Source organism: Xyrauchen texanus, chromosome 2 (assembly GCF_025860055.1).
Source record: "Xyrauchen texanus isolate HMW12.3.18 chromosome 2, RBS_HiC_50CHRs, whole genome shotgun sequence".
Lineage (NCBI taxonomy): Eukaryota > Metazoa > Chordata > Actinopteri > Cypriniformes > Catostomidae > Xyrauchen > Xyrauchen texanus.
The window spans coordinates 37,698,448-37,711,040 of record NC_068277.1 but is presented as its reverse complement, the minus strand read 5'-3'; the positions used below and the strand labels follow the sequence as shown (position 1 = coordinate 37,711,040).

The window sequence follows — 12,593 nt, the reverse complement described above, 5'->3', positions numbered from 1 at the left end:
CTTTATGCAAAATCTAATTTCATATCTTTTTTGTTTTGATTTTTGGGTTGACAGAACTGTCTTCTGGTTAGTTTTCTATCAGCTGTGAAAACAACAGTATCTTTTGGTGTATGTTGTCATCATATCCTCCCAAACATTTTGAGCTCTATGTGATCAGTCATTTACTCTTCACTGTGCCTTGTTTATTTCTATATGGCAAAAGAAGTTGATGTTTAATTTTGATTATCCCAAAGCCAGAATTACACTTGTTTCTTTATAAAAATAGAGGATTTACAATTCTGAGGCCTTTCAATTCTCAGCCTCAGTCAGTACACAGAAACAGCATGCTCTCACACTGGAATCGGCATACAAAGAATTCAGATTTATTCATCCATTTTTAGGTTTTACCAAATTTGACCAAAATATTTTGTTCTCATTTGGCAAAGGTATTTTGTCAAAGGTTGGTTGATCACTCTTCATCTGCAGAGCCTGTTTTATCAATAACTTTTCTCATCCAGCGGCGCATACGGAAGAGGTGTGTGTAGAATCCATATTTGCCATCACGGTCACACCCTTCACCCCATGACACAATGCCAATTTGATACCAGCGTTTGTCTGTAGGGCTCTGAGGGCATGGACAGACATCAAAACAACAAGATGTTTGAATTTAGGTGCAAATCCAACAACAAATGTTCAAAGGTTAGTCTATATGCTAAGCATATGCGAGTAAATTTGTTGAGGATAGAAAAAAATAATAGTTTTGGGGTTTTATATACCTTCATCACAAAAGGCCCTCCACTGTCTCCCTCACATGCATCACCTCTTTTGTTTTCATCTGGCATATAACCTATAAAATGAACGAAGATGAACAAAGCTGAGTTCTGACCAATTTCTGGACACCAGAATTGTCTAGGGCCTAAAGATCATAAAGAAGCTGATGTGATCTTACCAGCACAGAACATGTTGTCAGTGATAATGACAGAGGTGGAATTGCGGCAGGTATTCTGATCCACAATAGGCAAGTGAATCTGTTGCAGCACTACTGGAAGGTTTGCTGGGTTTGAGGTCCATGATTCCCTGAGGTTCCCCCAACCAGTCACACGGCCCTTATAGCCTGCAAACATCAAACTACAGAAAGAAAAAAATTTATTTGTCAATCACACACTCATTTTATTATGAGTGTACATAGCCAACTGTATATTTGAGTTTTTCACAGTGGTGTCCAAGTATATTAATCTAAATATGTTTCACACATATTAATTAACTGTTAAATTTTATGGAATACAATTTTTATTTTGGAACAGTATGTATTGAGAAAAGTGCTATACAAAAAAATATGGAAAAGTCCCATCTAACATTTTTCTAATAGTGGGTATAAAAAATATGCTGTCAATTAAACACAAAGTAAATATTTTCCAGGTAATGCTTTAATTTAATTTGTTAATTTGGTTTAGTACAATGACAAAATAAAATGTAATTTCACAAAATATTTATATATAAATAAATAAATAATAATAATCACACAAAAAAAAAAATCACACAAATTTTCCAACTCAATATAAATGGATCTTTATGCACGATAATATAAAGTATAGCTGCTTTTATATTTTAAGAAGGGGTTCTCTTACAAGAGGATAATGATAATTAGCCCTGGCCTATATTACTGAAACAAACCTGTTGTGCTGTATGTGTCAATTTTATTAAGATTTACCACTCATAAATAATGGTAAACAAATACATAAAATAAACCCTTCAAGATATTAGAATCTTTTTGGTGTGAATACACAAGGTTGACATTTATGAGACATTAAACTGTCATTTTCTTACTTCTTTGCAATATTCTTGGTGGGCAGACAGACAGGGTGGATCTCATTAGTAAAGGTTACAGGCTTCTTCAAATGCAGAAGAGCAATGTCTCGGTTCAGGTTTTCCTTCCAGTTATATTTAGGGTGTACAATTATCTCATCAATGGCCACAATCTTCTCTGTGCCCCTCTCATACCTTGATCAGAAAACAGGAAAGGTTTTTAAAACAGTCTAACCTATAGTGAACTAAAATGTGTTAATTTAGAAAGTTACTAGTTGTAAGATGTATTTTTCACAGATTCAACACTGTTCTCATTTCCATTTAGATGCCTTAGAATAGTATGTGCTTGTTGGCTTAGCATCACTGGCATTTAAGGAAACACATGTGGGCATGTAGCATGCACTGAGCATTTAATTGGTCTTCAAGGAATTTTGAAGGCTCACTTGGTACGAGAGTGTTTTCCAAGACGGATAAGAATATCATTGATAGTAAAGTTCTTGTTCCAAGGTGGGTAGAGAATGCAGTGGGCTGCAGTCAGAATCCATTCATCACTGATCAGACTGGCTCCACACAGCAGCTCCTGAGGACTACGCTTATACAACATCACTTGCCTGCAAATGACATCAAACACAACATACAAACCACAGCATTAGCTGTCGGCAGTGTAAGTGTTCAAAAACAGCCACTGCTGTTAATAAGAAATCTCCTTTAAATTTTGCTGGTGATATTAACCATGGAGCACTGGCTACTTCAGCCTCCTCTCCTCCCACTATTCTGCCTCCAGTGTATGACGTCAGTAGCTCCTTCTCGTTCTTATCCTCTTTGCTGATCTTTTCAAATAAGGGTCGCTCTCCACACTCTGGCAAAGGACAATGTCATCCACGTTACTATCAGTTGATTATCCAAGAGATCAAACCTCTTCCGGCGATAACATTCACAAAGAAACAGAGGGTGTGGGTATTGAATCAGCCAGTCTCTCACCTTGTTCTCCATTTCCAAAGCTGCGGGGGTTAAAGAAAGTCTTCTTTTTGTCATAAGTTGTTCTCTCTCGTCCAGCCTCTTCCTCTGTAAACTTGTCCAGAGGGGCATCTGAGAGTGAATGACAAAGATAGATTGATGTTCAGTGGTGTATGTATGGTTTATGTGTGATTCACTTGTAAAATTTAGTGCATAATCATTCCTGTTTTAAAGTTTAACCTCTGCAAATTATTTTTAACCAAAGCAATATTTTTTTGTTGTATAAGTTTGAAAGTGAGAGGGAGAAGGCAATACTAACCACACAACTCTAAGTCACAGTAATCAATGGTAATGTTTCCACCTGCTTCCTTTACATAGCACCAGGGTCCCTCCATATCTCCATCTGGGTTTCTACAGTGGTTTTTTACCAGCTGAACTTCAGACAGAAATTCTTTCCCCTTAGTCAAGGCTTGCACTTCTGCTGCGCTCCACTGCAGGCAGGTATGACCTCCGAGAGTCACAGACAGAACCCCGGTATAGGTCTCCCCATTTCCTAACAGACAGTTACTCTTACCATAATGCTCTTCATGTTTCAATGTCGGAGGTTGCGGAGGGGGGACAACAGTCTCACCTGAGGAGACAACACTGAGATGATCAAGACTGGTGGTCTGTCATAAATATTAGATAAAAAAATTTGAGGAAAGGCATGTGGGAAAAGATTGAATGCCTTTGAGTCTGAATCTTTGTTAATTTTTAATTACTAAACCCCTCTATACCCCTGGTTTTCATGAACCCTTCATTATCAAAGAGGAACTAAATAGAATTGACATATAAAACTAAACATGTTCTTGCTTTTGACTACTGTAATTGAACAAAAAATGTGCCCTCAATACACAGTTTCAATAAATGTAGCACAAGCTTTCATCCAAAATTACTTCCAGTACGCTTATAATAGGGACAGATCTCTGGAAGAACCTTGAGTTAATTGCCTTGCTCAAAGGCATGACTCCTTGCAGGGCTTCCAGTTGCCAGCACTGAGCTTACCCACTGTGCCACACTACGCCTTACTTTAATGTTTTAGTCTGAAGTCTGATTTTCTTTACCACATTTTGGCACACTGCAGAACTCTCTCCTGACCGTCGGGTCTCTTGTAAAACACCAAGGGCCACCGCTGCTCTTATCTGGGTTTCTGCAATGGTTGTCTGGTAGCTGAAGCTGTGTGACATTAAATTCACTAGAGGAGGAAAAGGACCGGGACACAATTTCTTTAAAAACATTTTTGTTTTCAGAAATCAATCAACATCTTAAACGGTTTTGTCATCAGCCAATACTGAAAGATGACAGTCCTTGACTAATTGGTGGTCTCTTGTGGTTTTAAGAGTGCATGAGTACATACTGGATCCTGTGGGGGAAGTTGCTTCTCCAGAACTGGCATGTCCTTCCAGATTTGGTAACAGACACACTTCCTTTGTAGTTTTCACCAATATGTAAATAGCAGTGACCTGTCAACCACATATCCAATTAACAGGGTTATTTCACAGAACACAAATGAGTGCATAATCAATCACTCAGTTTTACCACGAATGTCTATGTGTTACAAGAAGTACCCATTTCAATTTAACTGACAAATTACGTATCTCAGCAAATGTATAGGACCTTGATTCAGGTGCAGTAAAATATAAAAAAAAGAACACCGTCATTATATTGATATCACTCATTACCATCTGTTTCCACACATCTTTTCAATATTTTGATATTTGCTGGTGTTCTGGGTAATTTTGGTCCATCGCAGTCTGTGGAAACAAGAGGAAAAATACAATATATTTTCATAATGTATCTGTAGGACTTTCTTCTATGGAACACAAAGGAGATGTTTCACTTTCATTGCATCTTTTTTTCTCCCCTCCATACAATGCAAGTGAATAAAGACTGAGGCTGTCATTCTGCCTAACATCACCTTTTGTAATCCAATGAAAAAAAGAAAGCCATATTTGGAACAAGACAGTGAGTAACTGATAACAGAATTGTAATTTTTAGAAAGACTTAAATTTTACACTCACTGAGCACTTTATTAAGAACACTATGGTCCTAATAAAGGGCTCGACGTGGTCTCCTGCTGTTGTAGCCCATCCGCCTCAAGGTTCGATGTGTTGTGCATTCTGAGATGTTATTCTGCTCAATACAATTGTACAGAGTGGTTATCGGAGTTACTGTAGCCTTTCTGTCAGCTCAAACCAGTCTGGCCATTCTCTGTTGACCTCTCTCATCTCTCAAGATGTTTCGATCCACAAAACTGCCGCTAGCTGGATGTTTTTGGTTTTTGGCACCATTCTGAGAAAAATCTAGAGACTTTTCTTCATGAAAATCCCAGGAGATCAACAGTCACAGAAATTATGCCATGCTCAAAATCACTGAGATCACATTTTTCCCCATTCTGATGGTTGATGTGAACATTAGCTCCTGACACATATGATTTTATGCATTGGATTGCTTCCACATGATTGACTGTTCACATGAATAAGCAGGTGTGCAGGTGTTCCTAATAAAGTGCTACATGAGTGTATATCAAACATGGAAAGGCCAGTGACAATGCACTTTGACCCTGGTTCAACAGAAATAGTTTACACAAAATGCAGTCACTGTTAACTTGTAAATTGATGTAAATTCTTACCTAAATATCTCTCCCAAAATGTTTTCTGTGATGAAATGGAAGAAAGGAATTTATTTATCAAATTACTTCCCCAATGATAAGGCTATACAACATTTTCAAATAAAAATATATTATATAATATATACATTTGTCTTAAGATGGTTATTTTTATCTTCAGCTTTAAAGTGTTAAAAGAAAAAATATATTTTAGACTCCCAAACATTACTTTTGCAAATTGAAAAAATTACAATAGACAAACAGGGCGCTCTGCAACAGATGGCATTGCACCCACAAAGCCCCCCACTGAACATCGTGTCAGTCTGAGATTACATAAAGATACCGAAGCAATTGAGACAGACTAAATAGAAAAAAGAACGGTGGCGAATTCTCCAAGAAGCTTGGTACATCCTATCTGCCAACAACCAAGAAACTGTGTCCAGGTGTACGTTGCAGAATTGGTGCTGTTTTAAGGACAAAGGTGGTCACACCAAATATTGATTTAGATTTTTTAAGTTTACTGGACTTTGTATGACATTCAGTGATAAATTAAAACTATTTATGGCATTATTTTTGAAGATATCCTCACTATGCTACATTTTTCACAAGTGCCTAAAACTTTTGCACAGTACTGTACACAGTGTCCATTACCCAGATTGTACTGCTCACCGTTTTATCAGGTTTCTCGAACACCTCTCGAGCTTCTTCATGATCACAAATCTCTTCCACACACTCTCTCTCCAGATTTCCTGGTTTTAACTCCTCAAAAATGGTGTTAGCCCTCTTTGCCCGAATGATCTGAGAGGCTTCCTTATCTTCAATGAACACTGAAGCATAAAAAGCCAGTGCTTATCATATAAAAACTGGTCTGAATTCATACACTACACAACTATATGTATTGTAAGTGAAAACATTTATTCTAGGCCAAAAGGATGAGACATCTAAAGTTTCAAAATCGCTGTAAATTTCTGTATTACATCATTTAAAAAAAATTAAAATCTTACCGTCATAACACAATGTGAGCTGGATAACTTGTCCGAGAAGTAGAAAGAAGACGAGAGGTGCTGGTTTTGCTCCCATTCTTGAGGATGACTGAATCTGTAAATCTGAAAAGAAATGGAGCATCTTATTGATGTAATCACCCACTCAGTCAGAAAGGCCACAGCTGCAGTTACTGCAGTTGCCAGGTTAATATTGAACTACCAGAGTTCAAAGAGAACAAAGTGTCTGAACCCTTTATGATATCACTCAATACTGACCCTGTATTCTGTTTCAGATCACTTCTATATCACTGTGAAACATACTTTTCTGTCTGAAGAACAGGAATCATAGATACATGTCATATAAACAAGGTGATTACATGACAGCTTTATATCTCCAAAGCAAGTCATTATTTATTTGAGAACACACTCCATTTAGCTGAAATCTATAAACCTGTTTTGAAGTGTTTAAATATTCTATGCAGTGATTTGTCCTTCACAACAAGTAGCCTAAATATGTTTTATTTTTTTATTTTTTTATATTAATGTATTGCTGGTTTACCAATAAACAGAGTCCTGTCTATGAAATAAAATGGTTTACATCATAAAATAATGAACTTATCTACAGAATGTAGCTGTAGAGCCGAATTAGAGCTCTGGATATCATTAGTTTAACCTTGCTCTAACTGCCTTTTGTTATGAATTTATATACTTAAAAAGAACACGCATAGCAAATCATGATAACAGCTTGTGAAGGATGTGATAATTTCTTCAACAAAATAGATGACATTTTATAAATCATGGAATTCACTCTTAAATGAGCTCATTTTTAGCTTTGTTTTTGCAGATGTACGTGTACAATGTCTGTATAAACAGTGATGAAACAAGGTCCATTGCACACAGGAGTCAATATTTACTGATATCTACTGCAAACCGTCCTGAAAATAAATGAAAGAACAGCAAGCCTTTAATTCAACAGAGCTGATACATTTAATTTACAAAAGTGTAAAATTACTGTTTGAGTCTTATGTTGTTTTTCCTTTGGATTAAGACTTAATGGGGATAGACACGCTTTTGCTATATTTAAAATTGAAACAATAATGTTACACTTCTGTCTCTATTTCTACAGTCTCCACCACTGAGCTTAGACCATCCTGATCTTCTAATATGACCAAACAATTATTTGCATCCTGTTCTGGAAGTACTATACAGTTGGTGCTGGCATCATGTTCTTGCATAACAATACACTGGGCATTAGCTTCCATTTCCTCTATACATCTGACATCAGAAGGCTGTTCCTGGACTACTATACACCTAGTATTGCTATCTGAGACCATAATCTCAATAACCTCCTGACTGAGTTCAATTCGTTCAATAGTATTCTCCACTCCTTTTTCCAAAACAATTGTGCCATGGTGGAATGGTCCAGAGTCCAAAATTACATTGTTTGGGTGTGACAACATTGTGAAGTCCTCAGGAGTTTGAACGTATGTCACAGCCTGTCCATCTTCAAATCTGATGCAGTCACTATTTCCTGCCTCATCCCCTGCTTTACGGCTTGACCTTTTGGGTCGACCTCGTATTGGCAATCCATGACCAGAGTCTGATTGTTGTTTGTGTGAATGGAGATGCCGCTGTAGACTCTGCATCATTGTGTATTTGGCTCCGCACACCTGGCACTCGTGTGGCTTCTCCCCCAGGTGAGATTTTAAGTGGCGCCGTAGCTTGGTCGCCATTGTGTACCCTTTCCCACATTGTTCACATTTAAAGGGCCTGTCTCCTGTGTGCAGACGTTCGTGGGCCCGTAGTGTGTGAGGGTCCCGTAAAGCCTTACCACACACAGGACACAGATACACCTCGCCTGTGTGTGAAATCAGATGCCTGCGCAGTTCAGGTCCTTGAGAAAAGTGTTGGTCACAGTGATTGCACTTGTAGGGTTTCTCTCCGGTATGAATGCGCATATGTCCCAGCAGATTGCCACGTTGACGAAAGCTCTTGTTGCAATGCTGGCAGACATAGGGCCGTTCGCCAGTGTGTAGACGCATATGGTTCCTCAAAGAGCCAGAATTAGCTAGTTCTTTATTGCACTCCGGGCACTTGATCTTAGAAGCCTGGTAGTCAGGCTCTTTGGCCCGATGGACTTCTCTGTGGACGCGTAGTGAGGGTCGACGGGCAAAAGCTTTTCCGCAGATGTCACAGACAAATTTTTTCTCACCTGTGTGGAGCACCTGGTGCTCCTTGAGATCACGTTTCAAGCCATAGCTTTTGTCACAGTGTTGGCATTTGAAGGGCCTCTGACCACGGTGCATTAGCAGGTGGGCTTGGAAGCTTTCCTGTGAACTGTAGTGTTTACCGCACTCTGTGCACATATACGGCTTCTGATCTTGGTGTGTAAATTTGTGTTTCTTCAGATGGCACAGCTGAAAGAAGCTCTTGTCACACTGGTCACATTTGTACTTCCTCTCTCGTATGTTAAAATGAGGAAGATCTTGAGACTTCTGCTTATGTTGGCTTTTGCTGGGCTCCACGTTTGCACACTCTTTTTGCATTGTGTTGTCTTTGTTCATTGAAGAATTGTTACTCACTTGTCTTTTGCCAGTACTCGTCTCAGCTACATTTAAGAGCTTTTTTGTGCTGCTTTGGACTGACATGTTCGTTAGATCTTGTCGCTTGTTGATACGGTTGGCTGTGGCATGCACTTTTCGAGGTTTAGCTGCAAGGCGAAAGCTGGCTCTCTGGCTTCTCTCTGGCTTTAGCTGTTCTGATGAATTCAGGGCCTGTGATTTAGTCACACTGATGCCGTGAGTAAGCTCCTCAGTCTGCTCAGCTTCACTCTCCCTACATGCCTCATCTGCACCATTCTGCTCCAGGGCACAGTCCAGCACATTTCTTTTCTCCATAATTTTAGGTTTCCTCTGAATCGGAGGTTTTGGTCCCTCTTGTGAGACATCTGTCTCTGCATTCTGTTCTAAACCACTCAGAACTGGATCTGTCAGAGAACATAACATTACATATATTAATGTGTAATATGATGGACCTTTTCTAACACAGCATAAATATTATGGATTTTTGGAAGCGTGCAAAGCGCAAGTGGGTGTGGTTGGGAATGTTTGCAATATCTGTGGGTGTGTGCATGCAAACTGTGGGTGTATTGTATTGTAATGAAGTGAAGTGACGCAAAGCACAATTTGCGATTTTCCTGAGAAAAATTCAACATTTCAATACCATGTCCAAATTCAGTTCCTGCATTTGCAGTTTGGAGATTCCACCAGCAGGTGCTATTAAAGTTCATGTCAAACTCTGAAAATATGGTGGACATCAAATTACAGTATGTTCCTGACAACAGCCTTTTTATGAAACAAAATATTATGAGATATATGACATAATCTGATACAATCATTGTTGATACTATCCATGATTTTTGTGGCAGTATAAGAAAATTGTTAATAACACTTACATTCTCTATAACATAATGGAGCATAAATACAAATCCTGTCAAGAACCACTTGACCCGATTGGTGCCTTTTGCGCGGAATTTCACCAGACCCACTTGCGCCTAGACTTAGCGCATGCTTGCACGAAAATAGCAAAACTTCATGGCCATGTCCATTGACTTTGCGCTTATGACTTAAGGCATATCGGTACTAGGTACTAACGATATAATAGGGCCCTATATATTAACTTACCTGCACAGCCTGAAAGTTGAACTAACGGGATGGACTCCAAAGGCTCCTCTTGCTCTGTGCTGGGTGTACCGTGTTCACAGGCTTTTACTTGTATGGCTGTTGTTTCTTCTTCCTTATCAACAAGCTCAAGTGAGGCTTCTTGTTGATATCCCCATAGAAGCAGTTCTTTACCTGGTGCAATGTCCTGACAGACCCTGAGGCATAGCCTTCCATCCACCTCATACACACTGACATTCCTCTCTTCCTCACTCTGAGCCCTGCAGGCAAACCTTTGGAAGCATGAGAAAGATAAAGTGTAAAAGTAGCCAGCTGGTAGGAAGCTGTGCAGTCTGTAAACTTCACTCCCCTGGCCTCAAGAGGCACACTAGCCACTGATGCTAAAGGCTGTAGCCCTTAGCCTGCTCGTTAGCACACCCACCTCCCATGCCGGAGACGCCGGATCAAATCCCGCTCGGAGCGGGTCGAGTAGGACCAGTTACAAAAGCTCCATAGGCATTGTAAACAATGAAAGAAGCTTGATCAAGCTAATAACACTAAGGGTTTAGTTGGTTTCTTCATCACAAAGCTAAACTTTTCCAACAAAAAACTTAGGATCCTTTAACAAAAGTACTTTGATAGCAAATTAATAAGTCTGATATTGTAATGTCTAAACCATGTCTTAAAATGCACATTTTAAGAATAAAAACAATTATTGACAATATGCAAATTACCAAACTTTAATGCTAATTAAATCATACTGTACCTCATCCAGTACATTTCATCTGATATTTGTCCTTTAAACACATTTTGGCATGTGTTTTGCAATCCCTTGAGAATAAGAACACATATTTACATTTTACATGGAGCTCAGATATTACTCATCACAGTTATACAAAATAACAACAAGTCAGTTAACACTAAAAATGGCTGTAGTGGTTCTAAACAATATGTGCAGTGTCAGGTGAGAGGCACAGGTAAACACTATGTTGCTGCAATAGTAACTAAGACTGTGCAGTACATTTGAAAACTGTTTAGTAAACACTTATTTAGCTTACCTCCTCAGACTTTTCCTGCCTGAGCATTTTGTCAGGGTTCTCCAGACCAAGAAGAGTGTCTTTCTCTAATACTCGCCCAACACACCACAGACCCAGCTGTCCATCTTTGGCCAGAGAGGGGCCCAGGGTCAGCCCTAGTGGCACTGATTGCAGCACACTGTGGATTGAATCTCTCATGTTCCCAGAGTCTTCATCCCTCATGCATGAATCCACTAGAAAACAGCACACTACAATGAGAACAGATGGTATTTGACAAAGCTGTAGCTCAGGCAATGAAGCAAATGCTTCACATTCAGCTCACATGTGACTAACCTGACACCACTTAATGCAAGGGTGGATGGGCATCCCTTACAAAAATGTATATAGCATCCATTACTGGTACTGCAATGAAACCAAGGTAACTTGTATAATAAAAAAATACTAAGCTAAAAACAAAACGAATATATAATTGTTTACAGTAATAGATATTTCGTTGGAATGCAGAAATGAATAGTGCAAAACGTGGATTTATGCAAATAAATGTAACAGCAGGGCCGAAGCAAGGTCATCTGGCCCCCCAGACTGTATATTACTCTAGGCCCCTTTCCTATTAAACAATACAGTTTAGAATTTGGTGTGGGGCCCCTTGAATATCTGGGCCCCTAGAATCGTTACCACCTTTCACCCCGTCTAGGTACGGCCATGTGTAACAGTAAAGAATAATGCAGTCCAACAAAATTATTACTTTTGTATTCGTATTAGTATGTAATACTTGGGGTTATTTCCACGTGTTAATTTAGTCAGTCAGTCTACAAAGGTAAACCGAGTAAACTGGTCAACAGCAGCATTGTGCACATTACATTGTGTCATCGATCAAGTCGTTTTGGTGCACAGCATAGTGTGCTAACAGATGAAACAAAAATGACATATAGCTCGAATATTGTTGCCTAAGGCAGTTTGATGTCTTTCGTTAATTACGTTGAACATTATGGAGTGAATGAGAGGTCAGGTCCTATAGATTTACTGTTAAATTATGCTTTTTGTTGTGCATTGATCGGGTGTTTATCTTTTGCATTAGCACAGTATGACATAGCGTTAACTAACAGTGTTATCTAAGTTAACTGATCGTTTATTTGAACGTTCAAAACACAAGCAGGAGGGAACAAAATCAACCAACTCAGGGCTATATTTCCTCGGCGTTTTGGCCACTCCACGGTCTTGTTTATCCATCCAAAACTCCGGGAAAATTATCGTCTTCCAGCCAAAGAAGAATCCGCCGGAAGTTGGGTAGTTGTTACTGCGTAACTGTTCCCCCTAAAAACAGCTTTGACTTGAACATTCCCCTCTGCAAATGATAGAGGTGGGTGAAATCTGCGTAAAACCACAACCGGAAGTCCATCTCTTAATAGACGTCCTCTCGTGTGGATTTTTAAAAGTATGTCAAATTAGATGTTAATGACAATTATACGGTTCATGTGCCGAGTATCACACTCAAAACGGCAAATTCCCATCTTTGTTTTCAGCT

At 39.1% G+C, this 12,593-nt stretch overlaps 2 protein-coding genes across 2 annotated transcripts; both read right to left on the bottom strand.

Annotated features, from left to right (window-relative positions):
• Nucleotides 1–340: 340 nt before the first annotated feature.
• f2 (coagulation factor II (thrombin)) lies at nt 341–6,635 on the bottom strand. Its single transcript, XM_052151743.1, has 14 exons — nt 6,394–6,635; nt 6,059–6,216; nt 5,414–5,438; nt 4,464–4,535; nt 4,139–4,244; nt 3,846–3,976; nt 3,062–3,373; nt 2,767–2,874; nt 2,518–2,644; nt 2,229–2,396; nt 1,807–1,980; nt 929–1,107; nt 756–826; nt 341–604 (listed from the first exon to the last, which is right to left on the bottom strand). The coding sequence occupies exons 1-14, from the start codon at nt 6,512–6,514 to the stop codon at nt 449–451; spliced, it is 1,908 nt and encodes a 635-aa protein (XP_052007703.1). The 5' UTR covers nt 6,515–6,635; the 3' UTR covers nt 341–448.
• A 78-nt stretch (nt 6,636–6,713) lies between these two features.
• znf408 (zinc finger protein 408) lies at nt 6,714–12,362 on the bottom strand. The gene is made up of 5 exons (XM_052151734.1): nt 12,246–12,362; nt 11,090–11,301; nt 10,798–10,862; nt 10,056–10,324; nt 6,714–9,358 (listed from the first exon to the last, which is right to left on the bottom strand). Coding segments are annotated over exons 1-5 (2,433 nt in total). The 5' UTR covers nt 12,247–12,362; the 3' UTR covers nt 6,714–7,472.
• Between the last annotated feature and the right edge of the window lie 231 nt (nt 12,363–12,593).

Bases quoted from the DNA above. Each gene is read 5' to 3' on its own strand.
- f2 (XM_052151743.1), bottom strand. From the start codon at position 6,514: ATGCTCCATTTCTTTTCAGATTTACAGATTCAGTCATCCTCAAGAATG. The intron at 1,981-2,228 runs GTGAGCCTTCAA...TTTCTGATCAAG, and splicing joins GGAAAACACTCTCGTACCAA to GTATGAGAGGGGCACAGAGA. The intron at 1,108-1,806 runs GTAAGAAAATGA...TTCTTTCTGTAG, and splicing joins ACCAAGAATATTGCAAAGAA to TTTGATGTTTGCAGGCTATA.
- znf408 (XM_052151734.1), bottom strand. The intron at 10,863-11,089 runs GTAAGCTAAATA...CTTATTCTCAAG, and splicing joins GGCAGGAAAAGTCTGAGGAG to GGATTGCAAAACACATGCCA. The intron at 9,359-10,055 runs GTAAGTTAATAT...GTTCTCTGACAG, and splicing joins TCAACTTTCAGGCTGTGCAG to ATCCAGTTCTGAGTGGTTTA.